Source organism: Aethalodelphis obliquidens, unplaced genomic scaffold (genome assembly GCF_003676395.1).
Source record: "Aethalodelphis obliquidens isolate GAN/ISIS:26980383/991018 unplaced genomic scaffold, ASM367639v1 scaffold20, whole genome shotgun sequence".
Classification (NCBI taxonomy): domain Eukaryota; kingdom Metazoa; phylum Chordata; class Mammalia; order Artiodactyla; family Delphinidae; genus Aethalodelphis; species Aethalodelphis obliquidens.
The window spans coordinates 297,942-324,159 of NW_020837964.1; the positions used below are offsets into that span (position 1 = coordinate 297,942).

The window sequence follows — 26,218 nt, forward strand, 5'->3', positions numbered from 1 at the left end:
TACTGAGCCCACGAGCCACAACTACTGAAGCCAGCGCCACTAGAGCCCGTGCTCCACAACATGAGAAGCCACCGCAGTGAGAGGCCTGCGCACCTCGGCGAAGAGTAGCCCCCGCTCGCCGCAACTGGAGATGGCCCGTGCGCAGCAACGAAGACCCAACACAGCCAAAATTAAATAAATAAATTTTTTAAAAATTAAAAAAAAAAAGAATCCGCCTTCTAATGCAGGGGACGCGGGTTCGATCCCTGGTCGGGGAACTAAGATCCCACATGCCACGGGGCAACTAAGCCCACGTGCTGCAAACTACAGAGCCCATGCACCCTGGAACCCGTGCACTACAACTAGAGAGAAGCCCGCGTGCCACCGCGAAGATCCCGCGTGTCGCAACTAAGACCTGACACAGCCAAAAATAAAAACAAAAATTAAATAAATAAATATAAAAAGTAAAAATAAAATAAGAAACATGAATCCTTTTAGGGTTCTTAATACACAGGACGTGTTCTATTTTTCAATTACTGCCTAATAAGTTACCTTATTTTAGTGGCCAACTTAAAACAGCGCACACATCACCTCTGGCTCCACGTGTCTGGAGTCTAAGCTACAATCCAGCTGTCGGCCCGGCCGTGCCCTCATCTGGACCTGGGGACCTTCCACGGCCACTCAGGTTGTAGGCAGAGTTCCTTTCTTTGTGTGCCAAGGACGAAGCCCCTTTCCTTGCTGGCTGGCGGCTCTCACATCATGGGAGCCGACTTCTTCACAGCCACGTCTCTGACACTTTCACCTTTTTCAAAGGCTTCTCTGATGAGGTCAGGCATGCTCAGGAGAAGCTCCAATTTGATTAAGTCAAAACCAACAGGTTACTACCCTGATCCCAGGAGCCCAGCCCATTCCTACTCACAGGCTCTGCCCACATGTAAGGGAGAGGCTCCTACAGCCTTGTTCAGAGGGCAGTGATGGGGCTCTGGAATGCTGCCTTCCATGCTACCACACTGCCTTCAGGAAGGAGTCTGACTTCCACCAACAGTGTGTCCAGGCTCTCCGTCTATCATGTGTTATTCTCTGGCCTCTCGTTTTTGTTGCAAATACTTTTTGAGCTTACCATTTGTTTTACATTTGTTTATAGAGGGCTTAGGGAGATGTTTTACATTTTAATGTAGGCAAATCCTTCAACATTGCTCTGTAATATCTTTGCTTTGAGGAATCAGAATAAAATTTACGTCTTATTTTTTGCAGCCACCGTTTTTTTCCAGCAAGGAAATTTTTTTTTAGATGACCACACACTGTCATCTGGAAGATGGTTCTAGCCGTTCTTTCCCTCTACCCTTTGAGTCACCTGTATCAGCTGATAGTAAGTCTACCTTTTTAAAAAATTTAAGCATAGCTGATGTACATGTAATCACTGTTTACATCCACTCTTAAACCATCCGGAGTTTATCAGCATACAGCAGGAGGCCACAGTCCAGCTTACGTTTCCTCTTAAACCATCCGGAGTTTATCAGCATGCAGCAGGGGGCCACAGGCCAGCTTACGTTTCCTCTTCAAACGCTACGCCGTGTTTCTAGCACGGTTTATTATATAATCCTTCCTTTTCCCACTTACTTTTGGTGCCAGGTGTATTGTGCTCTGATGATATATAAACATACATAATGTTCATACACACACACTCTTGTCCATGTTTTCTGTTTCAATGACCTGCTGTTCTTATATAGGAATCATGTTATTTTAATTATTATAATTTCTGATGTATTTTTATTTATTTATTTATTTATTTTTAAAGAATCATCTTTTTTAAAAAATTTATTTTTGGCTGCATTGGGTCTTCTTTGCTGCACACAGACTTTGTCTAGTTGCGGGGAGTGGGGTCTAGTCTTCGTTGCACTATGTGGGCTTCTCATTGCAGTGGCTTCTCTTGTTGTGGAGCACAGGCTCTAGGAGTGTGGGCTTCAGTAGTTGTGGCACACGGGCTCAGTAGTTGTGGCTCGCAGGCTCAGTAGTTGTGGCTCGCAGGCTCTAGAGTGCAGGCTCAGTAGTTGTGGCTCACGGGTTTAGTTGCTCTGCGGCGTGTGGGATCCTCCCAGACCGGGGCACGAACCCATGTCCCCCGCATTGGCAGGCGGATTCTTAACCACGGTGCCACCAGGGAAGTCCCTGATGTATTTTAAAACATTTTACTTTAATATTATAAATTCAGAGAAAGTTGCAAAAGTAGTCCAGAGAGATCCCCGTACCTCCGTCCATTCTCCCTCAGTGGTAGCACCATAAGTAACTGCAGTAGAATAAGGCTCCGTGTGGCACAGTGTGTGTTCTGTGCCATGTGATCACATGTCACCACCACCACGATCCAGACACAGGACTGCTCCAGCATCACAACGATCACGTTCATGCTATACTTTAAAGTCACACCCCCGGCCCCCGCCATCCCTAACCCTGGCAGTCCCTAGTCTGTTCTTATCTGTATCATTTTGTCATTTGGAGAATGTTACATGAATAAAATCGTACAGCATGTGACCTTTTGAAATTGGCTTTCTTCAGCATATTTTTTGACAGTTAAAAATGCAGTACTTCGGGCTTCCCTGGTGGCGCAGTTGTTGAGAGTCCACCTGCTGATGCAGGGGACGCGGGTTTGTGCCCTGGTCCGAGAAGATCCCACATGCCATGGAGCAGCTGGGCCCGTGAGCCATGGCCGCTGAGCCTGCGCGTCCGGAGCCTGTGCTCCGCAACAGGAGAGGCCACAACGGTGAGAAGCCTGTGTACCGCAAAAAAAAAAAAAAAAAAAAATGCAGTACTTCTTCAGAAAGAGAAAAACAAATATCGTATACTAACGCAGGTATGTGGAACCTAGAAAAATGGTACAGATGAACCGGTTTGCAGGGCAGAAGTTGAGACACAGATGTAGAGAACAAATGTATGGACACCAAGGGGGGAAAGCTGCGGGGGGGTGGGGATGATGGTGTGCTGAAACGGGCGATTGGGACTGACATGTATACACTGATGTGTATAAAACTGATGACTAATAAGAACCTGCTGTATAAAAAACCAAACACACAAACAAACAAGAAATGCAGTACTTCTATCAGATGAGGATACTTCTTAGCATAACCACAACAGCACTGTCACATCTCAGGATATTATCGTCAACTCTTTGTTATCACCTAATACCCAATTGGATTTTCTCCAGAATGGCGTAGCCCAGACCCACACACGGCTTTTTGCTCATAGGTCTCCCAAGGCTCCTTCTAACAGTCCTCTCTGCTGTGACTGAAAGGCTGTATCCCCCGAATTCATATGTTGAAGGCCTAGTCCCCAGTGTGCTGGTATTTAGAAGTGGGGCTTTTGGGAATTAATCAGGTTTAGATGAGGCCATGGCCACGTGAGGACACAGCAATCGGGCAGCTGTCTGCGGGCCAGGGAGGGGTTCTCACAGGAGCACAGCCAGACTGAGGGCCTCCCCAGCCTCCAGAACGAGGAGAAACAAAGTCTGTTGTTTAAGCCCCCCAGCCCATGGTATTTGTTTGTTTTTTTTTCTTTCTTTTGTTTTTTTTGCGGTACGCGGGCCTCTCACTGCTGTGGCCTCTCCCATTGCGGAGCACAGGCTCCAGACGTGCAGGCTCAGCGGCCATGGCTCACGGGCCCAGCCGCTCCGCGGCATGTGGGATCCTCCCGGACCAGGGCACGAACCCGTGTCCCCTGCATCGGCAGGTGGACTCTCAACCACTGCGCCACCAGGGAAGCCCAAGACACCACCTTTTTTACAAGTCATTTATTTGTAGAAAAATCAGAGTTCTTTTTTCAGAAGAATCTGCAGCGTTTTGGAATTGGCTGACTGCCAGCTCGTGGTGTTCGGTCTGTATAATGTATGTTTGTGGATTCTGTAATGCGAAATTTGAAGCACAGACAGAAGCAGTGGGAATAGTACAATACAACTCATCGCCCAACTGCCAAAGTCCTCATAAACCCCAGGCAAAGCTGACCTCACTCCAGCTCTTCCCCTGTGTGCTGGTTACTACAGCTGAGTAGTGGCTCACCCCAGACCTCAGCAGCTTGAAACCACCATTTTCTTACCGTTTTATGGCTCAGGAATTCAGGAAAGGTTCTACTGCAGTTGTCACCTGTGGTTTCCCAGGGGCTGCAGTCAGATGCTGTCTGAAGGCTCAGCTGGGCTGGACACGTGGATGTCCACTCGCAGGGCTGCTACGTGCTGTGCAGTGGCTCGGCTAGGGAGACTCCAAGCCTGGGGCTGGAGTCACGACAAGCTCGTCACAAGCCCGGCACCTGGGCTGGACGGGCTGCGAGATCAGGACCGCGGGCTGCGGCTCCCCTGTGGCCTGCCCAGCAGCCGAGCACTTCCCAGCACAGTGGCTCCCAGCACAGCCAGCGTCCCCGTGAGCCCGGCCAGGCCGCCCAGCCCACAAGTCACTTCCACCACTCCACTGGTTACAGGAGAGTGTCAGGCCTTCAGAGATTTGGAGATGGGACGTAGACCCCCAGGTCACACCACAGGACCCGTGGGCTGAGAGGGGCTGTAGCACCTGCAGAGACAGGTGCACCCCTTCCCGTGGCAGCAAATCCCCACCCAGCACGTCCATTTGCCCTTAAAATACTTCGGGTGCGGCTCTAAGAGACAAGGACTCATGCGTATTCCATGTTGTCCACGGCATAACTCACACTAGACAAAACGCAGGGTCCTTACTGTTCAGCGGGAGAGTTTTCCACAACTGTACGCACCCGTGTCATCACGCAAACGAGATGCAGAACTTTCCTCCACCCCACAAAGCTCCCACGGGCCCTGTTCCAGTCAGCTAGCCTGCCCCGGCCCCAGCCCAGCAATCATTTTCTGATTTCTACCCAACAGTGGTAAAACCTACTTTTTAAATTGTATAACACACAGAATTTTTGACTTGTTGACCTTTCTATTTCTCTGAGGCTTTTATGGCATTAGGATGACTTAAAGAAACGTGACTTCCGAAAGTTGTCACTTTCCCAAATCTAATAGGGGAATTCCTCAGCTTTAAAACCAGAATGTGGAAGAGAAGATGCTCCTGCCCTACTTGAGGTGTTGCTCCTGGCAGACCAGGTCCTGTCCTCACTCCCGACTCCCAGTGCCTCTCGCTGCAAGGCCAGCAAGACCAGCTGCTGGTCTCATTCGACAGTCTTCTCTGAGTTTACTCCACCTCGCTGCAGCATTCAACACTGCCAGCTAGTTCTCCTTTCTTAACAGCTTTCTTCAGTACAATTTAAATACCACAAAATTTACCTGTTTAAAGCATGCAATTAAATGGAATTCAGTAAACTTTCAAAGTTGGGCAACCATTGATTCAGTTTTGAGACTACTTCCATCACCCTCAAAAGGGCCCTTGTGCCCTCTTGTGACCGATCCCTGTACCCACCCTTAGCCCAGGCTTCCCTCCATATGGATTTGCCTTTGCAGGACTTTTCATATAAATGGAATAGGAATCTATATCTGGCTTCTTTCACTCGCATCATGCTTTCGGGCGTCGTACACAGGGCGGCACATTCCTTGTGACTGCAGTCTCCACTCGCTTTCTTGAAACTCCATCCTCACTCCACCCCCGAAGTGAGAGTATGACACACACTGTTGGTGGAGTCCCCTGCCCACACCTTCCCTTGCTGGCAGAGGTCCAGCCCATCCTGGAGACACCGGGCACACAAGGCTTCTGGGGGAAGATTCTCCTTGCTGACACGAAGCAAGAAGTAACGCCTCTCACAAACTAGACGCAGTCCCACGTGTGTGACACCAAGAGCCGTCCAGCCCTCTGCGGACCGTGGACACAGAGGATGGCAGAGTGTAGACACACAGCCTGCGATGCTGCCACGCCGAGGGCCCTACCTCTGACCTCGCCTCTGTTTGGGGGGTACCGAGCCCCTCAGCACTAAAGCTGTGTCTGGATGGCTTTTCTGTGACTGACAGCCAAAAGCCTCCCGACAGACTAGTAGCAGTTTTCCAAACGTCCCCCCAGGACTCTGGCCCTTCCTGCACTCTTCAGCCCTCAAGTAAGGGCTCTTAAGTTGGGATCTGAAGTCCAGGCCTTGCCCCCAAGGCAAACGCCCTCATCTCAAACGTTTCCTGCCCTTGGTGACCCTCAGGGGGCTCGGTCTGAAGCTGTCTGTGCCCAGCTCCTCTCCCCTGCCAGGCGGGCATCCATCCTGCCCTTCCTTGTCTGACCCACCGGCCATGCGTCCTCACAGTCACCGAAGCCCACGGCCATGGCTCCCTGCTTTGCCCTCACACCCTATCACTCGGCAATTCCCGCCGCCGCAGCCTCACTGGTTCCTACCCAGTTACAGCAATGGGCCTGTGAGAGGCCTCTGTGCTGGAGACACAAACCCCATCGTTCCTCCCTTGGTTTAATTACCTAACAATTCCATTTCCACGACCGACATGATAAAACTGATGAAAGACTTCACATTCTGCTGCTTCTGTGGCTTCAACCCCGACCCACACCCAAAGGCTGTTACGGTGAGTAACTCTGCCCAGCTGTTTCACCAACATCCTATCCCCTCCGTGATCTCTGTGGCCAGGCAGAGGGCTCCCACGGGACCGTGCTCCGCAGGGGAGCAGCTTCCCAGGCTCTGTCCCAGTCTGTGGAATGCCGAAGGAACGACACTGGGGCCAAAGGCGTCCAGCCCTCGGGAGGACAGCAGGCCTGCTTGGGATCTGCGCACTGCTTAGCCCTCTTGCCTGTGTGTTCCGCATCTACCACGTGGGAACTCACCTAAACCTTGACTAAACTTATTACATCTTCCAACTAGAACTCTGATATTAAAGGTCCTAAAACCCCCTCCACCGTTAGGGCACGCCCCCTGCTACTAGCATCCCACCACAGGCTCCTGTGCGCCCCATCCCCAAACGCACCTCAGGTTCTGTACCCTCCTGGGTGTGTCCTACCTTCCGCTTCAGATGAAGGCCACTGCCGCTTGGCTGCCCCTTTCTTCTCATGGAAGCTCTCTGCAGGCTTGGTGTCTAGAGGCTTCTCAGACTCTTGTGAAGGCCTGTCCACCGGCCTTTCCGTAGCCTCTGGGATTGAACAGGTGCGCCCCGACTTTGGCTCCTCACCTGAAATATTTGGGTAATTAATTAGACCTGTATTTTACTGAGTCTAGGGCAAAGGATTCCATCCTTCTTCAGTCGCCTGCTTTGGTCCGGAATGAAATAAGATAGCGTGAAAGACTTGGGTCACTCCATTTCCCTACACGTGGATATTCCCCGGATGAAAAGGTCCCCGAGGCAAGCTCATCAGAGAGGACCCGGCGCAGGAGGATTTGTGGGGGCGGGGCCGCGCCGTGGAGACTGCGGGGCGGCGGCCCTTTACCTTTCCGGAGTTTGTGTTTGCTTTTGGAAAGTCCCATAGGTGACTGCCCCGCGACGCAGGCGCGGACCCTGCACCTCAGTGGGAGCCCAGCCCACTGACTCACAAAAGGCCCGGCCGCCGCCTCCCTGGCCCGCGCGGTCGCCACGGCAACGCCACCGCCCGCGATACCAAACCGTCCTCTCGCGAGAGCTCCCGGCCGCCGGAAGCGGCAGCGACCCGGCAGTACCTGCCCTCCAGCCCGCCAGCCCGCGCCGGTCGGTTCGGTTGACGCCGCCGGGAGATCCAGTCCGTCCGCCTCTGCCAGGGCTGCCGCTGCCGGACCGGCCATGGACGGTGAGAGGCCGCCGCCCTTCGGGGCCGCGCGGGGCGGGGCCGCCTCTCCCGTGGGCGGGGCTCAGGCGGGTGCCCCTGGCCTCGATCCCGGACCCTGGGCCCCGATCCCCGGTACCGGATCCCGGGGTCTCCACCCGGGACCCCGATCCCCGACACCATACCCCGGGACCCAGGACCCCGACCTCGACCCCGGGGCCTCGACCCAGGACTCCGATCCCCTTCCCTGATCCCCGACCCCCTTCCCCGGCCCTCCTCAGCCACCGTCTGCCCCTGCCCCACCTGCCCCTGCGGTACTGGTGAGGGACATCGGCCTTTGGGGGCCCTGGGATGCCGGGTCAGAGGGCACCCGAAAAGGAGACAGTTGCACCACTGCCCCCAGAACACCGCTAAGAGAAATAAGAAGAGCTCTGGCAGAAAGCCCTCACTACGTACAGGCACAACAGCTCTTGAGATAGGAACCGTATGCGCCCATTCTGCAGATGGGAAAACAGGTTGAGGAGTCCGTGCAGGCACAGGCCCCAGGAGCCCTGGTCCTCCACTGCCTGCAGCACCCCCTCAGGGCCCTCTGCCCTGCTCTCCTCCAGAACAGGAAGCATCAGTGATAAAATGAAGATACCGACATTTGCCAGGATATTTAAGTGCTAGTGTGGTAGAAAGGCTGTGCAGTGTTATTGTCATGAAGGAAATCCTATGCAGATTGCCTCAGGGAGAAGATGAACAGCTATACCCCCACCCCACGCGCGCGCGCGCACGTTGGGTTTTGCCTCACAGCTCACTCGGCTTCAGCTCTCCAGGGAATTGTTTTGCCTGTATCCCTTTTCTCCGGGGTTAGGTTTTGCCCTTCAGAGTCTGTGCTTCCCACTCAAGTCTGGGCCACACCCAGCCCAGCCTTGCTTTCCCGGCAGTGAGCACACTGCCTGCCACCTGTTTCTCCAGAGATGCAGACAGCTCTGGCCTTGACTAGGGCCCGCAGTGACAGGTGAGAGCTGCACGGAGCTCCACTGGGCTCGCAGCTGGGAGCCTTCACATACCTTTATGGTCCTGGATTCTGGTTGCAGGACTTCGTTTCTTCATTCCGGGCTAGTGTGGTACATACACCCTTTCAGAAATCATTCCCCCAATTTAGGAATGGGATATACACTGAGATAGTTTTAAGATGAAGGAGAATCTACCGAGCTCTTGAGTTTGGGCAAGTGAGCAGCAAGTTCAGATACCGAGGGACTTAGCCAGTAACACACACAGGTCTCCAGTTCCTCATTGAGGGTAGGGGGCACCTGAGCCTGATTCGATGGCTCAGAAATGGCAGCTCCCATGGAGAGCGGTCTCTGTGGGCCAGCTCTTTTATGGCGTAAGAGCCATCGCCGTGCTGTTTTATCCGTAAAGAATAGACTGTCGAGTACTAAACCTCGTTAAATTGGGGAGGGCTCCCAAGGGTCCTTTGGAAAGCTGCACTGATTACAAACCATCTCGAGTTTTCACCACGGGCCACACGCTGCACCCATGACATTCCCCCGCACGCTAACCCTTAAGGTCAGCTGGTACTATCCTGGTGTTTTCCTGAATTGGAGAGTCAGGGAGGCTAAGGAGGGGCAGAGCTGGTGTGAGTAGGCCTCCCTGAAGGCCCCAGTTCTGTTCCAGCTCTTCACGTCCAGGAGGGTCGTAGTGCCCCCACCAGCTGGTTAGGAGCGTTGCTTCTCACATTTCTTAAAATCCTCAAACCATCTCCTCTCTTTGCAGATACCCTGTTCCAGCTGAAGGTATGTACTGAGTGGCCCTTCACCCCATCCCGGCCTGCTGGTTGTCAGTGGGGACAGATGTTGTGAGTCACACTCAGGATCGTGCTCAGCCAGACTGATGACCGAGGGGTCAGGGAGGTGGTGTGCTAGCTTGTCTCGGGCTGAGCGGAAGCAGATCATTTGGTCTCATTCATGAGCGCGCGCGTGTGCGTCCCTTAATGTTCCACGAGGCGTTTAAAACGGTTGCCTCGAGTCCTTCAGAAACACGTGCAGGAGAGCATTCCGGGCAGCTGAGCAGTCCCCCTGCCCGGGGTGGTGTCGGCAAGCCCCTGCCCCAGTTCCCGTAGGGCCCTCCTAGGTGCCCATCCATGGTGGGTTCCGAAGGACAGGAGGAGTGACGGGCATCGGCCCCCGACTGTAGCAGCTGCACTGCCTCTGCTGTGGGGCCTCCAGGCCAGATTCCCAGGTCAGGAAAATCTGGACTTTTCCCTGAGGAACGTAGCTGGTCGGGGTGGACAGACAAGAAAGCTTTTTTCCACAACAAAACGTCCCAAGTGCATGGGGGCACCCAGGGCTGTGGGAGGGGCCCGAGGGCTGGGGACCCTCCCAGGTCGGTGAGTGATGTTGGCCAAGAGAACAGTGTTGACAGGACCAGAGTTAGGAAACTGGCCTCTGGAAGGCTGCTGTTCCCTTGGGTCATCTGAGTCTTCTCCCTGCCAGCTTCTGGTCACCTGAGGCCTGTGGAGGGCCACTGACCAGGGCTGGTCTGTGCGAGGTCATGCCAGGCGGTCCCTGCTGCAGCTGAGCAGCGGGTCCCAGGGCACCTGGCCAGAGTGGTGGACTTTGTTTAGAGGTGGCGGATGGTGGCCCAGTGTGTACTTCAGGCTGTGTGTGGAGGGCAGTGGGCGGGGGGCTGGGCAAGCCTGGACGCAGAAGGCAGAGGACAGAGCAGGCCACGGAGCCTCTGACATGAGCGGCCCCGTGTGGGTGGGGCAGGAGTGGGGCTCTGGGCGCAGAGCCGAGCTAGGGTAGCCCGACATGGCGATGCCTGACACCGGCCCCATCAGACACCTGGAATGTGGCTTGCGGGACTGAATTTTTACTTTCACTTAATTTTAGGTAATTTAAGTAGCTACGTGTGTCTAGTAGCTACTGCACTGGACCATGCAGGAAGAAAAAATGGTCAGCGAGTCAGGTGCTGCAGACATTGATTTAAAGGCCCCTCAGAATTGTGTCTGATGACCGGGAATCGGGGATGACTTTGGAGAGAGCGCCCTGTGCCCGTGAGCCTGAGGTTAGGGAAGTGTTGATCTGCACAGAGGCTGGACCACGGGAGCAGGGGAGACATTAGCCTGAGGCCTGGACACCAAGGCGGTCAAAGAGGGAGGGGTTTACGGTGGCAGCATCTGTGTGATGCTGGCCAAGGCCTGTGGGCAGTTTCTCAGTGTGCCCCCAGCTGCTGACCCGTGGAACAGGGAGCCGGTGTGTCGTGCTTCAGGCTGGTGGAAGGAGGGGCTGAGGCCGCTGGGAGCTGGGCTGTGTAGAGGGGGCACAAGTGCACGGACGGGCACCGACGTCCTAGTGGGCAGCGGATTGTCCAGCAGAGGCAGCAGTCGTGAGGGATCAGTGATGTCCACCCTCGGAACGAACTTACAGCCCAGGAGGGCGGGGAGCAGGATGGGGGGTGGGCCGGGTGGTGACCCAGCCTCCTGTCCGTCAGTTCACTGCAAAGCAGCTGGAGAAGCTGGCCAAGAAGGCGGAGAAGGACTCCAAGGCGGAGCAGGCCAAGGTGAAGAAGGTGAGTGCAGGCGCTGCCGCCGGGCCGGGCCTTTCCTCCTGTGGGTCCTGTGCTCCTCGGGCCTGGGCAGAGGCCGAACCCCTCTGTGGGGCGGGGCAGGGCTGGAGGCTCCTGGGGTTGCTGTGCTGTCCGTGGGGGGCTTTCTTACAGCTGGTTAGCGGCTAGAGTAGCTCCTGGGGTGCTGGGTTTGGATGACTCCTCAGCCAGACTGAGGCTCCCAGGGCAGAAGGGGAACGCAGCCGACATCCCAGTCTGAAGCCACGTCACCGCCATAGTCGTGATGCCTTTGGAATCAGCATTCCCTGCGCTGGCTTTTCAAGCTCTGCTGCTTCCAGGCGGAGCTGTCGTGTGAGGGCAGCTGAGTGTGTCGGTGGGAGTGGAGAGGCCTGGAAAGGTGGCCGTGTTTTCCTGAGCCCGGCTCTCTCGTCTGACTTTCTCTGAGGGCTGGTTGGGGGCCCTGCCCCTGGACACCCTCACTCCTGAGACATTTCTGATGAGAAAACCTGCAGAGAGGCTGAGAAGGGGCTGCCCCACAGCAGCAGACGGCGCCCCAGGACTGGCTGGGGCCGGGCCCCAGCTGGCATTTTCCCCTGCATTTCAGGCCCTTCAGCAGAAGAATGTGGAGTGTGCGCGGGTGTACGCCGAGAACGCCATTCGCAAGAAGAACGAAGGTGTGAACTGGCTCCGCATGGCGTCCCGCGTGGATGCCGTGGCCTCCAAGGTGCAGACGGCCGTGACCATGAAGGGGGTGAGTGCTAGGCCGGGCGCCACGTGCCCGGGGCCGGCTCCTGCTGGCAGAGTCGAGGGGGTGGCCCGGCGCAAGCGGTCAGGCCAGCATTCCCTCCCTACGGTAAGGGCGGTGCTAGAGCGGCAGACGCACCCCGAAGGCTCTCTCCAGAGTCCGTCCTTCCATTGACGGCGCCATCTGGGGACGTGCCATGCCGGGGGCGGGGGTGCGGGGGCCCTGAGGGCCCTGCCTGCCTCCTCACTCCCGCCTCTGCCAGGTGACCAAGAACATGGCGCAGGTGACCAAAGCCCTGGACCGGGCCCTCAGCACCATGGACCTGCAGAAGGTCTCTGCGGTAATGGACAGATTTGAGCAGCAGGTGCAGAACCTGGACGTGCACACGTCGGTACGTCGGCCCAGGGCCCGGGTGTGCGGGTGACGGCCAGGCGTGTGGCCCCTTCCCCTCCCGGGAACCTGGCTCCTCGTGGGGAGTCCAGACCGGCCCGCAGAGGTCCAGCAGGGGAGAGGGGGGCCTGGGGCCGGGGATGGGTGCGCGTGCAGGCAGCTGTGCCCCAGGACCAGCACGCCAGAGGGAGTGCGCTGGAGAGAGCGCCACAAGGGGGCTGGCGGGGGGAGGGAGCCACAGGAAGCCCTGACCGCCCGGCACACGACCCCCAGGTGATGGAGGACTCCATGAGCTCGGCCACCACGCTGACCACACCACAGGAGCAGGTGGACAGCCTCATCATGCAAATCGCCGAGGAGAATGGCCTAGAGGTCCTGGACCAGCTCAGCCAGCTGCCCGAGGGCGCCTCTGCCGTGGGCGAGAGCTCCGTGCGCAGCCAGGAGGACCAGCTGTCTCGGAGGTGGGCCAGGGGCACCTGTGCTGGGCGGGCAGCGTGCTGGGCGGGAGCTTGGGAGGGACGCAGAAACCCCGGCCTCGGTGCCTGCAGGCCCAGGAGCAGCTCAGTCCCCGCCCCTGGTTCAGACCCTGCTCACCGTCTATAGCTCCCCCTAGAAGGCGGGGGACAGGACTACGCCGGCCTGGAAAAGGGCCTGGGAAAGCCGGGGTGGAGCCATTGCCGGGGCCTCAGGGAATCCTGTTGTCCTTTGCAGGTTGGCCGCCCTGAGGAATTAGCGGAGCCCAGCGGCAGCGTGCTCCCTCCCGGCCTCATAGGGGAAGGGCTGGGAAGGCCGCCTCTGCCCCCTCCCCACTGCTCTCCCCCTCTCACCTGCCAGGCCTGGGACTCTGCCTCTTCTCTGAGCACGGGTGTGGGTCTGTGTCCGGCTGGGCGAGTTTGCACAAACTTCTGACTTCTGTGGGTAATTTCTGTGACTCCGGGCCACCAGCTGGGCGATCTGCAGGCTCCCCTCCGTCCACCACCACTGAGAAACCCCCAGGGACTGGCTGGTGGCTGCCACGTCGATATGGGGGCTTTCAGACTCCATGTGATGGCACATGCACTGGGAGTGGTCAGCCAGTGGGGGTCAGGGCTGCAGGCTGTTGCTAGGGACCCCTGGAGGCCCCCCGACTCCATTTAGAACCTGGTCCTGCCAGCTGCATGGGCCCCGCTCGGGCTCCCCAGTGTAAGGCGCCTAGCTCCCAGTCCAGCGGGCTCCCGGGGGTCTGCATCCTCTCTCCCCTGCGCCTCTGGAGGGCTCGGGCCCTGCGGACTCTCCTCTAGGGAGCCGGAGTCTACGCTGAGGCCCCTCCCAGCCAAGGAGCAGGCACCTCCCCCTCCTGGGTGGGATGCTTTGCTCCTGTCACTATAAATGATGGGGTGCCTCCCCCATCTGGCTCTCGCTGCCTTGTGGGCTCACGCTGTTGACCTTGAAGCTGGAGCAGCTGATGGAAGAGCCGCCCTCAGTGGGGCCAGCAGTGGCAGTGCTTCTGACGCCGTGCTGGGCTGGCCTGAGGGGAGCTTCAGACAGGCTGCACTTTTCTGTTTTCTCCAATTACTGAAGTTTACTTCGTTTTCCTGAAGCTTCCAGGGATTTTTTTTTTTTTGCCAAAAAGAAGGAGCAAGTAGATCGGGAGCATTTGGTATGAGCCCCTCCCCAGCGTCAGCTGGAGAGCACTGCTTGTTGGTGCTGACCAGAGGCCTCTGGCTGGCCGCTGGCTGTCACGGACAGAAACGTGGGAGAACTTTCCCTGGCTCTCTGCGTTTGATTCTTCCTGGACTTGGAGCCCTTGTGTGCTCTGTACAGTAAGTTGTGCTGTGGGCTGCCTGGGGCTCTGGACTGTGGTGTGAGGCCGGAGAGAATGGGCTTCAAGAGCCACCTGGTTTTTCTTCTGTGATGCCGACCTCGCCTTACTCCCTGGCCATCATCCCTTGGGGCTCCCACGTGCCGGGGGTTCAGAGAAGGTCCCCAGGGGGTGCAGAGCTCCACGGAGACGCCCGCTGGGGGCAGAGGCCACACTGCATCAAAGGGCAGCAGGCGAAGTTTGCCTTTTCCTGAAATGCTGTTGTGAATAAAGAGGTTGATGCCCGAGAACTGTCTCCATCTTTGCTTTAGTGGCCTGGGGTGGGGTGGGGGCCTTAAGGGGACGGCCGGCTTGCAGTCCAGCCCGCCAGTAGGAGGCTGACGGGTTCCTGAAGGAGGGCAGCTGGGGTGCTGTGAGGAGTGGGATTCCCAGGCCCTGCTCGGTGAGGCCGAATCAGATCCACAGTTCCTCTATGATTTTACCTTGAAATACTTTTAAACTTATGTAACAGCTGCAAACCAAGTACACAACTTCTGTATACTTCCCTGTAGGAGCTTCCCTCACGTCAACCTAGTTACCGTAGAACCGACCAAATCAGGAAACAGCCCTCACGTTATTACCCTGTGGCCCCTCCAGCCCCGAACGTGGCACAGGCCCTCCCATTTCTCTACGTGACCGGGACGGTCTCGAGGCCAGTGGGTCTGCACCGGTGTGCTCGTGGGAACTGCGTCCGGGCGCCCCCCACCCCGTGTGCCCCAGAAACCGCTTCCGGGCAACCTACGTGTGCGCCAGAAACCAAGTCCCGGTGCCCCGCTGTGTGCACCAGAAACTACATCTGTGCGCACCCCTATGTGCCCCCAGAAACTACCACCGGGCGCCCCTCTGTACTCACGGGAACCACATCTGGTCACCCCGCTGTGTGCACCGGAAACCACGTCAGTGCGCCCCTCTCTGGACACGTGAGCCACATCAGCGCGCCCCCTCTCTGCGCGCCGGAACCACGTTGGTGCACCACCCTATGTGCACCAGAAACTACGTCCGGCCACCTTCCCCACAACCCACCGCTCACACGAAGCACGTCTGTGGGCCCCCCTCTGTGCTCACGGGAACTACGTCCGGGCACCCCACTGTGTGCACCAGAAACTATGTCCGGACACACACCAACACACACACACACACACACACACGCCCCGTGGGCACGGGGACCACAGGTTTGCACTTGTCAGGCCTCCCCCTCTGGGTTACTCCTTGGGCAGGGAAAACCCCGTTTTCAGGTTCTCAGCCCCTGCTCCCCACACAAAGTTCTAGTTTCGGCACTGCTGGCTGCCCCCACCCCCGAGAGACGCCCTTACCCACCCGAGGACTGGGTTTGTCGCAGGCCTTGCTGGGCCCCTCAATGTGTCGTCTCTGTTAGATTATTTGCCTTGTGTTTCACGCTGGTGCTTCGCGGCCTGGATGGTCTTGACCAGGTTTTTGGGGCGTGTGATCCGTGGCCAGGGTTGTAGAGTCGGAACCACAGTGGGGTCCATGCCCCTTGTGCCCAGCCCGCCTGTCAGAGTGACCACCCGTGGCTCTGGGCCCCCCTTGTCCCCTCCGAGCACGTCTGGGTTTGAACAGGGCCTGGGGCCGCTTGTTGCCTGGTTGGAGAATCGCTGATGTGGGCCCTGCCTGGGGAGACAGCCCTCCAGGGGCTCCTGAGCAGGCTCCACGCTGCTGGGTGGGCCCGGGTGTGGCACCCGCCTCCCTGGAGCCCCTTACCAGGCCCCCCAGGAAAGGCCTGCAGGCCTGTGTCTCCCAGGGTGAATGAGGGGTGAGCAGAAGGGTCCCCAGAACCAGATGCTGGGGATGACACGTGAGGTGTGGCCTCGGGTGTGATTCTAACGTGGTTAAGATTATTTCAGACGAATATTACAGCGTTTCTTATGGGAAAATCCCTCCCAGTTAGCAAACTCAGGCGTGCCCGCCTGCGGCCCACCAGGGGGCCCTCCAGCCCTGATAAATCAGCCAGCCATGGCAGGCTGGCGTGCTGGGCAGGGTTCAGCCAACTCAGGACAGAAACCCCTTCTTCTCCTTTAACGTTAAACTGATCCTAAGTGATCAGCAAATACCCACAGTGTCCCTGCTGGTGGCTTTAGGTATCCCTGGAGAGAGTGCCTGCTGGGAGCGAGAGGCAGGGCCACAGCCCAGAGGCCCTCGCTGGCTCCCACGGCCCAGGCTGGCAGGCACCAGTGGGTAACAGCGCAGAGGGGCATCCTCAGGGGCTCTGGCCTGGAAAGGGGCCAGGAGGGATGCGTTGGGGGTCTTGTCCAGGGTCTGTCACCAAGTTATTCATCTCAAGACACATGCACCGGATGACCGGTGGCAGGGGGAACGCTACTGAGCCCCCCTTGGGCGGAGCCCTGCCCTGCAGGGTCCTTGTTCATGGTGTGTGAGGACACCCTGCAGGGCTGGGTTCCTCCCTGCTCCAGACCTTGCTTTCCTGTTTGCCAAGAGAGGCTGGCCCAAGGGGTGGGCCGTGGGCACAAGCGTGTGTGTGTGTGGGTGTGTATATGTGAGAGCATGGGTGTGCACCGGTATGAGGATATGGGGTGCAGATGTGCACACATGTGCGTGCCTGTGTGTGTGCACGCACCTGTATACAGATGTGCGTGGGGAGGTGGCAGCCGGAGCCTGGACTGTGTGTTATTTTAAAGACCCTCCAGCAACGTCCACGCAAAGCCTCTCAGACCCTGACCCCTCTGGCCCTGACCTTCAGGACTCAGGCACTCCTGTGTCTGGTGTCCAGCCAGGAGCCCCCTCCAGGGCCAGGGTGCTGATGACACGAGACTCAAAGGATCGGCGACTTTATTGAGGGTCCCGCCGTGCCTGTGTTTTGTGCCGCCCAGGGGAGCGCAGGTGCCTGCCCAGGACAGGCCAGTCTGAGCGCACGGGGAGTCGCTGCCGTTCTAGCACCCAGGGTGTCAGAGGCGACACGGGCAGAGGACGAGGAGTGCAAGGGAGGCCAGCAGGGCCCCCGGCTGGAGGTGGAGGCTGGGGGCCCCTGAGTAGCCATAGCTGGTCCTGCAGGAGGCCTCCAGCTGGCCCAAGGGGATGGGCTCCTCGCCGGGAGCCTGTGTGTGACTGCGCGCCTGGGGAAAGATGCAGGTCAGCTGCCTGCCTGAGGGCAGGAGGTGGTCGGCGGCGCAGGGATTGCGGGGCCGCTCACCTGCTCCACCGCCTCGAAGACCCTCAGCAGGTTGTCTGCCAGGACGCCCTTGACCTCTGCCTCGGTCCACTGTCTCCTCAGCAGCTCGGCGGCCAGGTCTGGATACTTGGACACGTCCTCAAGCCCCGAGGGAAGCCTGAGATGCGGGTGGAGAAAGCCAGGCTCGGCATCCCGGGGGGCAGGGCCTGGGCGCCCCCACCCCGCCCCTCACAGCACGTGGAGGGGGTGTCGCCTCACCTGGACACACCATCGTAGTCCCCACCCAAGCCCACGGCTCCGGCCCCCGCCACCTTCTTGATGTGGTCCAGGTGATCTGCGGAGAGGCGGCACGTGAGGGCCCTGCGAGAGGCCCCGGCCCGGAGCCCCGGCCGCTCAGCCCCGCCCACCTGCCACTTGGGACAAGTTGGCCTCCGCTCTGCAGGAAACGTAGTCACTGTAGAAGTTCACCATCACCAGGCTGCCCGTCTCCTTCTGCTCGGGAAAGAGGGCGGCACCGTGGGCAGGGCGGCCAGGCCGCGGGGGCCAGCCCAGGAGCGGACGGCCCCGGCCCAGCCTCTCACCACCAGCTGGAGCACGTCATCGGGCACGTTGCGCCGGTGCTGGCACACACTGTAGGCCGAGGAGTGGCTGAAGACCACGGGGGCCTTGGACAGCTGCAGCACAGCCTTCATGGTGGCCATGGACGCGTGGGCCAAGTCGATGATGATGCCCAGTCGGTTCATCTCCTTCACGACACTCTGAGGGGGGACGGGGCTCAGGGGACCCGCACAGCCTGGAGGGTCTCAGCCAGCACCCTGGGACCAGGCAGGCTGTGCCGTGCACGCTTGGGTTCACACGACCTTCTGGGGTTTCTGGCGGCCGCCTGGGAAGTCCAGGTGTGGGGAAGGGCACTGGCCAGGTGTCAACAAGCCCTTCAGGGGCTGAAAGACTGGAGGCCACTCTAATGACCAGTGGGTTCCAGTGGAAGGCCCGTCCTGCTGGCCCATCTCACAGTTGAGGAAACAGGTGACATGCCGGGTCCTCTGAGGGTGACCGAGGCCCCGCCCCCCCACTCACCTGCCCAAAGAGTGACAGGCCTTGGCTGCGGGCCTCGTCCTCTCCCGTGTCCACCAGCCAGTTGTCGGCCCTGGGAGAGCAGAGGGCAGGCGCCCGAGGGGCAGAGTGGTTGTCCGGGCCCACCTCAGGACCCTCAGGAGGAGAGACAGGTGCCGGGGCGGTCCCTGCTCTGAGACCCTCCCGCCCGGCCGGCCCCCCGGGGCTGCTCACCAGGGCGTGTTGCAGCTGTGGGTGAGAGTCAGGTACCGCATGCCCAGGTGGTAGAGCGCCCGCAGGACGCCCAGGCTGCTGTCGATGGAGTGGCCGCCCTCCACGCCGACCAGACTGGCCACCTTTCCCTCCTGGAAGGCCCGCCGGATGCCTGCAAGGAGAGCCCGGCCAGGGGCAGTGGGCACCGGGCGACACGTGTGCCTGGGTGTCGGGTGTGGGGACTGGCTTCCACGTGAAACAAACCGCAGAGCGGTGCAGCAGCCCCTGCTCAGGACCGGGGCTGGTGGGCGCCGGCACCCACCTGTGCTGTCGGTGACACACAGGAAGGTCTCGGGGTACAACTGGCACATGCGGTGGATGACGTCGATCTGCTCCAGCGTCCTCTTCACGGCATCCTTGTTCTGGGTGTCGCAGGGCGTGTACGCAGACCAGAACTGGGGGGGTCACGGGGGGAGGCGCTGGGAGCTCAGGAGCTAGGCCCCAGGCACACGAGCTCTGGCTTCCCTCTAGCCACGGAAGCCCTCCCCGCAGCCTGAGTGGCTATTGGAGCCCCCTCTAAGGGCCCGGGGCCGTACGCCGCCACCAGGGAGGGGCAGCAAGAGAGGAGGCGATAGGCTCCAGCGCCTCAGGCTCCGGGCCCGACCATACCTGGGCACCCACAAAGCCAGCCCTCAGCTTGGGGATGTTGGTGTGCGTGTGGGCCAGGCTGGTCAGGTTGGCCCTCGGGTCCTGAAGCTGATTGTTGAACAGTTTCAGCAGTTGCCAGGGCAGGTCATTGTGCCTGGAGGGGCCAGGCGGAGGGGTCAGGGGCAGGTCAGGAGGCCCCTTGGACCCGGGCCCCCCGAGCTGCCTCCCGGGCAGGCTGTGCCTTCTCCAGCTCCTCTTCTCGTGGGCTGAAGACTAGGGAGGTCGCAGGGTGACTGCTGTCATCTGAGCACACCTGAGCACAGGTGAGCTTCTCAGCTGGCTGCACCCCCAGGCCAGGCCACTGAACTGAGCCCTAAGTGGACAGGTCTTCCCTCCTGGAGCCTTTCACTGGGGGGAGAGGGAGGGCAGATGCCGGCTTGGCTTCAAAATCGTGGAGGGAGGGGGAGCTTGGAGTTGAGACAATCTCCACGAACAAGGCTGTTGGCACGGGGCTGCTGAGCGCAGGCCTGGGGGAGATTCACAGATGAAAGATGGAATCCTGGGCTGCCCCGGTGGCGCAGCGGTTGGGAGTCCGCCTGCCGATGCAGGGGACGCGGGTTCGTGCCCCGGTCCGGGAAGATCCCACATGCCGCGGAGCGGCTGGGCCCGTGAACCATGGCCACTGAGCCTGCGTGTCCGGAGCCTGTGCTCCGCAACGGGAGAGGCCACGACAGTGAGAGGCCCGCGTACGGCAAAAAAAAAAAAAAAAAAAAAGATGAAATGCTTCTGCTGCAGGGAGAGGGTGGGGAAGTGTGGGGCGTGGCCTACCCTGGGGGGCAGCCATGGGAGCAGGGCACCAGTGCGGGATTTGGGGGCCCCAGAGGCCCTCTGCTGCCTCTGTCCCTGGGGACAGTCCTGCACCATTTCCAAGAAGATCCCTCTGTGCTTCCAAAGGACAGGCCCTCTGAAGTTCTCCCAGGAGCTGGTAGGCGGTGAGTGCATTGGAGGAGGAGGTGAGGTGTGGGGAGAGGAGAGGAGGGGACTAGACAGGCAGGACAAGGGGCAGGGGACAGGGAGGGCTCTCAACAGCTGCTGGGGGTCTTCCGGGGCAGGACCCGTGGGGCACATTCCTCCCTGCATCCAGGAGCAGCCCCAAGGGGAGAGACTGCTGGGAGCCATGAGCTCCAGGTGCCGGCAGGGGCCTCGGCCCCTGGGAGCTGATTAGAATTTCAGAGTCTCAGGCCCAGCCCTGGCCCACCAGTCGGCATCTGGCTTTTACCAGCCAACGGGCACACACGCCCGGGACGTGCAGGGAGCCGACCAGCGGATCCCTAGCCTGGTGACAAGGGGGCTGTGAGGACAGCCCGGAGGGGGCTTTGCTCCCACTGCGGGCCCTCCCATCCACCCCTCCTCCCCAGCCCAGCAGCCATGCCCACTCTCCCCAGGACCCTCGCCCACACCTAGTTCCCACCCCCAGCCCTGGCTCCCTCCCCGGTGTCTGTTTCCTCATCTGTAACACACACACACACAGGGCTGCCTCGTGAGGCTCACTGACAATGTTAACGCCGTGACGGCCTAGGTCATCCGGCCCCCTGGGGTGGGCTCTTCCACAGCAAGGTGGCCATGGCCCCCGGTGTGAGGTTTGACTGCTGGGCATGGGCTGGTGGTCAGGACGCCTTTGCTGACTGAGGGGTGGATGAGCTCCAGGGAGGCGAGGTCACTGCCTCACTGCAGAGTTGGGGGGGGGGTGCTGGCCCTGGTCACTGTCCCCAAGGCAGCGCTGAGCAGGACTTCACTCCTTTGCCCCTCTAGGAAATCCGGCCCCACGCTCCAGCTGCCTCCGCTTTGCTCTTCCCTCCTCGCCTCAGCCTGTCCTCCCTTTGTAGGTATCCGCGCTAAGGTCAACACCACATCTTGGAGTCTGTTCTGGAGGCTGATGGATCTGCCCTCCTTATCTGTGTGGCCTGGGTAGCATCCTCAGCTGTGACAGAGGACCCTGCCACCCTACCCAAAGAGGAGAGGGGAGGATTCCGAGTGCTGGGAAGTGCTAGAAACGACAGCCAAACACACACTGAGGCCAGCTACGGCTTACAGATGTGATGGCTGGAGCTGGTGCAGCCATATTAAATCATGAGGTAACTGTGGGAATGGTGGCCACACCATTATGGAATGCCATGCCAGGACTCCGTCCGGACTGCTCTGTTGTTGAAGCTACTTATTTGGGTCTCTCTTACCCACAGGAGTAGCTAATACTAACTGGTTTTGATTCTGTCAGCCTAGTCTTGGCCTTCTAAGACTTTGGATAATCCCAGCTCCCCAAATCCCAGCTTCCTGAGTACTCCTGGCTGTCTGGGCTCTTTGAGCTATCGTACCCCTCACATGGACATCTGGACAGCTCCCAGCACCTAAACTCGGAGCCCCTCTCCGTGTGCCCAGCCACCCTGAGTCCCCCGGAAGGAAGGAACATTCATTTTGTTGGCATATTCTACCTGCCCTTGCTGACCTGGGATGCCCGGTCCCTGAGCCCAGACCTGCCAGACAGCAGGGCCTCCCGGATGCGAGCAAAGGACAGCGGCCTCTGCAGCAAACTTCCTATGCCTGTGAGGAGACCCAGCCATGTGAGGACCCTCAGAGGCAGGCAGGGGGATGGGAGGTCCAGGAAGGAGGGGGAGGGGAGGGACCAGGGGAGGACTGAGGGAGGGAGGGAAGGGTGCACTCTGACCCCTGATGGCCGCTTCCTTATCTAGGGCTGCCCCTCATTTCCCTGCCAGTCTTATGTGATGAGACACCTGTTTTCTCTGCTTTTCTTGCAGAGCTTTTGTCCCATAAAGCCTGGGCAAGTGGGTACCCCAACTTTCCCAGCACCCGGTGGGAAAGAGCAGGTGGGGCGGGAGTGTGTGTGTACAGGTGGCGTCCTTCCCAGGGCTGGGAGAGCCCCAAGGAGTTGGGGGCGGGAGCGGCAAGGGCAGTGCCAGGCCTGCCTGCAGCTTCGAGGGGCCCTGGGGGCCGCTGGAAGGACTCCGGCTACTGCTCTGAGCTCTGTGGGAGTTGGAGCTGGAAGGGCAGGGGCTGGTACTTGTGTCTCCAAGACTTCCTCTGGCTGCAGTGCGGAGACCTGACCTCAGGCCAGGGGCAGGAGGGGGCAGTCAGAGGCACAGGGGTGGGGGTGGAAGGTAAGTGAAGGGGGCAGGCGCGGCCAGGTTGGCTGTGACATCAGGGAGAGAGTGACAAGGTGTCACCAGGGTCTTGGCTGGAAGAGGGGCAGGGGGAGTGGGCACCCAGGAGCTTGGACTGGGGCACTGAAGCGTGAGATGCCTCGGTGAGGTCAGGCCGGGCGCACAGGCCTGATGGGGTCACCCCAGGTGGATGGAGCGAGGGGTGGGCTTGACGAGAGGGTCCCCCAAGGGCCACAGCAGACACCACCCTCACCTGCACTTCCTGTGACACAGGACCCTGGGCCAGGCCCCAACAGCCCCCAGCCCCAGCCCCACTCTGAGCTGGGATCCAGCCCCCAGGGGTCCAGGCTGTGGGCTGTCCCGGGAGATGCTGAGGCCTTGGGGGCCTCACTATTCACCTCCTTCCTGCCGCGTTCCCCACAGGCCCTCATGTAGTGAAGTCTCTGGGGCCCTGAGAGAGCCCACAAAAAAACTGAGTCCAGCAAAGGGCAAAGGCCATAGTGCAGTTGGAGAAACTGAGTCCCATTGGAGACAGGGCAGCTCCCGTCTCAGGTCAAGGGCACATGAGCCTCGACCCTAGCGCCCCCCGCCCGGACCCCCGGGGCCGTCACACGGGGGGGCTGCTTACCCGTCAATGACAGGCGTGCCCTGCATGATCCTCTCCGCTGTGTTCCGGAACTGGTCCGCAGTGCAGACGGCCACCAGGGGCCAGAACCACCAGCTGGCCCACATGGCGCGGTCCCCAGGGATGCGCTCCCCTGCTGCTCCTGTGCGTGTGTCCTGACCCGCCATCCTGGGCGCCACAAGACAGAGGGCTTTGGTCCAGGTGATTGCTGCCAGGACCTCCCCTGTTTATCAGTAATCAGCACATTCCCCGCGAGGGTGGATCCATGGGAGTTCCTAGCCCCTGAGGCTGGGCGTCGCTGTCTGGGCCAGGCCAAGTGTGGTAAAACCCCAGGGGCGGGACTGGTGCCCAGAAGTGGGGCAGAGGATGGGCGAGCGCAGGGAAAGGGGCCGCCAGTGTTTGTTGTGTCCTGCCCCCAGGACCCGGTGTCTGAGGTCTACAAACAAGATTCAGTTTTGTGTACTTGAATGTATCCCTTTGTTTGCCTGTAGTTTTTTGTTACTTTTCTTGCAAGGTGGAGCACAGCCCGGCAGGGGCACTCCTGCCACACTCCACTGCAGTGCTGGGGGCGTCTGCACACTGACCCGCGCTCCGGCTGCAGGCTTCTGACCGAGCCTGTTGGATGCTGGGGCTTGGGGTCGGAAGCTTAGAGCGTTTGCATTTCCTTAGAGCTGGGGGCGCACACTCAGGTCTCCCGGAGGAGGCAGGGGCTGGAGGGTGGGGGGCACGGTTCTGAGAACCCGATGCCCAGGCAGCGCCGGGCCCAGTGAATCGTGAATCCCGGCCCCAGGGCTGGGCCAGCATCCAGGGTTCTGCTGGGCACCTGGGTGACCCCAGCCCACTCTGGATCCTCAGGGCAGCTGAGCTGTGGAGACCCTACCCCCTCGCTGGGCTCCCTGGCACCTCTGTCCCTGGATGGCTTTGGACCCTCACGCAGAACTGCCCTGTGGAGCCCAGGTCCCAGGCCGGTGGCCTCCCCGAGCCCCGACCTGGCCCCAAGGACAGGACGGGCCCAGCTCCAGGCCCTTCCTCCCACCTGGGAAGGGGTCACGTCCGAACCCTGGCTCTGCCGTCATTAGCTCTGCATCCCGGGGCCTGGGCCTCCAGCCCCGTTTCCCTCCTGTTGAAACGGCAGCTCTCAGGGGAGACTGCGCAGAGCAGGGAGCTGTCTACCTTCCCTCCCTCCACCCACCATCACCCCGGGGGGAGGGGCTCCAGGGCGTCCTCCACCCAGATGCTCGGGGACGAGGCCACCGGCCCCAGACCCCATCGAGGACTTGCCCCCGCTCCCCACAGGGGCATCCTCAGTGCCAGGCCCTGGGATTCCACCCGCTTCACCACTCTGTGCACAAAAGACCCCCTTGAAGAGTGAGGAATCCAGGACTCTGCCCACGCTGCCTGGGAACCGTAGCCCAGCAGGTGCTGGGCCAGGACACGGGCTTTAAAGCCGAGTGTGTCCCTCCGCCCCCGCGAGCCAGGACCCCGTCTGCCCTTCGCACTGTCCCCATGGCCCCCGCACCTCGGTGGTCCTCCGTGCTCTGTGTCCAGCCCCCTCCACCTCCCCGGCCTGTCTCTGCGACCCGACGCTGCTGCTTTGTGGTGGGCGATGCCCGTCTGCAGCTGGGGGGCTTCTCCCCGGAACCCTCCTCTCTGACATGGCTGTGAGCACACGTCCCCCCTTGTTCACACCGGCCTGCTCCATTTGACTCTCCGTATTTTCAACCTTTTCCCCTTATCGTTTTTGTTTCAGAGTTGGCTTTTTTTAAGAGCATGTAATTGTATATTTTTTAATTTTCTTTTTTTTTTCATGTGGACCGTTTTTAAGGTCTTTATGGAATTTGTTACAATGCTGCTTCTGTTTTCCGTTTTGCTTTTTCGGCTGCGAGGCTCGTGGGCTCTTAGCTCCCGGACTGGGGATGGAACCAGCACCCCCTGCGCTGGAAGGCGAAGTCTTAATCCCTTGACCGCCAGGGAAGTTGCAAGAGCATATAACTGTATTTTATTTCTTCAACTCATCTGAGCGCCTCTGTCTGTAAATGTGACCGTTTAAGCCAGTACGACGGTGACAGCACTGCATCCCCCCTTAGCCTCGCTACTTCCCAAGCGACGGCCGGCCGTGCTCCTCCCGTTTCTTGCTTCTGCCGTGCTCTTCGTGTTACTTTGATTCCTTTCCTACCATGGTTAGGAAGTTCCTCTGCGTGTCACTACTTTGCTAGTGTCTTCCCTCATACTTTGGAACAGTCGTATTTAAGTCTGTGTGTCTCTTTCAACATATAAACTCCTTAACACTGGAGTACAGCCCACGGGGCGTGACACTCATTTACATGTAACCACACATTTTCTTAGGTTTGCTGTGTCTCGTATACTTTGTCTCCTCCTCTCCTGACCTATGCGTTCTGATTTCTTTCTCATTTGTCTGCGGCGCTTCCCCGGCCATTTCCCTGGGTATAGTGGCATCCTGTGTGACCCACGTGTCTGCTTCCGTGGCTGAGGGGTCCCCGCGGTAGACTGACTGCTCCTTTGTGAGCACGCGGGCCCTCCAGGTCTGCCAGGGTAAAGTTCTCCTTTACCCCTTCCACCCTCCCCAGGGGGCTCCATGGGTTTGTCTCTTTAAATCTCCCAGACACTTAATTTTGACCTTCTTTTCATTTTAAATTCAGAATTCATTTAATTGCTTAAAGGATTTTAAATTCTCTGCTCATTCCTCTGTAATACTTCATTCATTTAACAGCCCACTGGAAAGGAAGGAAGTGGAGGGGCCCACGGCCCAGTTGCACTGCGGGAGGGGGACTTTCAGTGTTATTTTCTCGTTGTCGCCGTGTCACCGAGGGACGGGCCCCCCACCATCCACTCTGCACGTCACCTACGGACTCTCTCCTCCCTGTGGTGAGACTTGGCCCCAGCCTCCCACCTCTGCAGCTCCGGTGCCCGGGCCGGGCGAGGGCAGGGAGAGCGAGGCACCGTCTTGGGGGCAAATTTCAAAGCGGGGACACTAGGAACCTCAGTCATGGAGGTAACTAGTATTTTAACGCAGTATTTTTAAAAATCAAAAATTCCTGCCCCCCCAAAAAATCCATGATGAACGAAATGTGAAACTTTTAGATAGAGTCAAGGCACATCTGACCTTTCCTCTGGTCCCAGCTCCCCCCACGGTTCCGCACAGCTGGTCTCACCGGGCCATTCACATT

The 26,218-nt window shown here is 59.1% G+C and overlaps 3 protein-coding genes across 6 annotated transcripts; 1 reads left to right on the forward strand and 2 right to left on the reverse strand.

The window, feature by feature from the left end:
* Positions 1 to 3,655: 3,655 nt before the first annotated feature.
* On the reverse strand, positions 3,656 to 7,664 carry SPATA33 (spermatogenesis associated 33). 3 transcript variants are annotated; one of them, XM_027118931.1, is made up of 3 exons: positions 7,332 to 7,664; positions 6,908 to 7,075; positions 3,656 to 4,237 (listed from the first exon to the last, which is right to left on the reverse strand). In XM_027118931.1, the coding sequence occupies exons 1-3, from the start codon at positions 7,657 to 7,659 to the stop codon at positions 4,215 to 4,217; spliced, it is 519 nt and encodes a 172-aa protein (XP_026974732.1). In that variant the 5' UTR covers positions 7,660 to 7,664; the 3' UTR covers positions 3,656 to 4,214. The 3 variants fall into 3 exon arrangements, 1 of the variants encoding a protein (XP_026974732.1); XR_003435349.1 differs by having other exon boundaries at positions 3,656 to 7,075; positions 7,558 to 7,646; XR_003435350.1 differs by lacking the exon at positions 7,332 to 7,664 and having other exon boundaries at positions 6,875 to 7,325.
* On the forward strand, positions 7,573 to 14,418 carry CHMP1A (charged multivesicular body protein 1A). Of its 2 annotated transcripts, none has more exons than XM_027118930.1 (7): positions 7,573 to 7,664; positions 9,402 to 9,421; positions 11,121 to 11,198; positions 11,800 to 11,946; positions 12,203 to 12,331; positions 12,604 to 12,791; positions 13,042 to 14,418. In XM_027118930.1, exons 1-7 carry the CDS (start codon positions 7,658 to 7,660, stop codon positions 13,061 to 13,063), a joined length of 591 nt encoding a protein of 196 aa, XP_026974731.1. In that variant the 5' UTR covers positions 7,573 to 7,657; the 3' UTR covers positions 13,064 to 14,418. The 2 variants fall into 2 exon arrangements, with proteins under 2 accessions (XP_026974731.1, XP_026974730.1); XM_027118929.1 differs by lacking the exon at positions 7,573 to 7,664 and adding an exon at positions 10,520 to 10,694 and having other exon boundaries at positions 9,405 to 9,421.
* DPEP1 (dipeptidase 1) lies at positions 13,921 to 23,198 on the reverse strand. The gene is made up of 10 exons (XM_027118917.1): positions 23,034 to 23,198; positions 19,251 to 19,383; positions 18,904 to 19,036; positions 18,603 to 18,753; positions 18,393 to 18,462; positions 17,897 to 18,073; positions 17,723 to 17,807; positions 17,574 to 17,649; positions 17,337 to 17,472; positions 13,921 to 17,259 (listed from the first exon to the last, which is right to left on the reverse strand). Exons 1-10 carry the CDS (start codon positions 23,195 to 23,197, stop codon positions 17,092 to 17,094), a joined length of 1,293 nt encoding a protein of 430 aa, XP_026974718.1. The 5' UTR covers position 23,198; the 3' UTR covers positions 13,921 to 17,091.
* Between the last annotated feature and the right edge of the window lie 3,020 nt (positions 23,199 to 26,218).

Coding starts and splice junctions, on each gene's coding strand:
- SPATA33 (XM_027118931.1), bottom strand. CDS start 7,659: ATGGCCGGTCCGGCAGCGGCAGCCCTGGCAGAGGCGGACGGACTGGAT. Junction 7,076..7,331: donor CAAACACAAACTCCGGAAAG/GTAAAGGGCCGC, acceptor CAAATATTTCAG/GTGAGGAGCCAAAGTCGGGG. Junction 4,238..6,907: donor GCCTTCATCTGAAGCGGAAG/GTAGGACACACC, acceptor TCGTGACTCCAG/CCCCAGGCTTGGAGTCTCCC.
- CHMP1A (XM_027118929.1), top strand. CDS start 10,656: ATGACTTTGGAGAGAGCGCCCTGTGCCCGTGAGCCTGAG. Junction 10,695..11,120: donor CCTGTGCCCGTGAGCCTGAG/GTTAGGGAAGTG, acceptor CCTGTCCGTCAG/TTCACTGCAAAGCAGCTGGA. Junction 12,792..13,041: donor GAGGACCAGCTGTCTCGGAG/GTGGGCCAGGGG, acceptor TGTCCTTTGCAG/GTTGGCCGCCCTGAGGAATT.
- DPEP1 (XM_027118917.1), bottom strand. CDS start 23,197: ATGGCGGGTCAGGACACACGCACAGGAGCAGCAGGGGAGCGCATCCCT. Junction 18,463..18,602: donor CACAGCTGCAACACGCCCTG/GTGAGCAGCCCC, acceptor CTGCTCTCCCAG/GGCCGACAACTGGCTGGTGG. Junction 17,473..17,573: donor GACTACGATGGTGTGTCCAG/GTGAGGCGACAC, acceptor CCCGCATCTCAG/GCTTCCCTCGGGGCTTGAGG.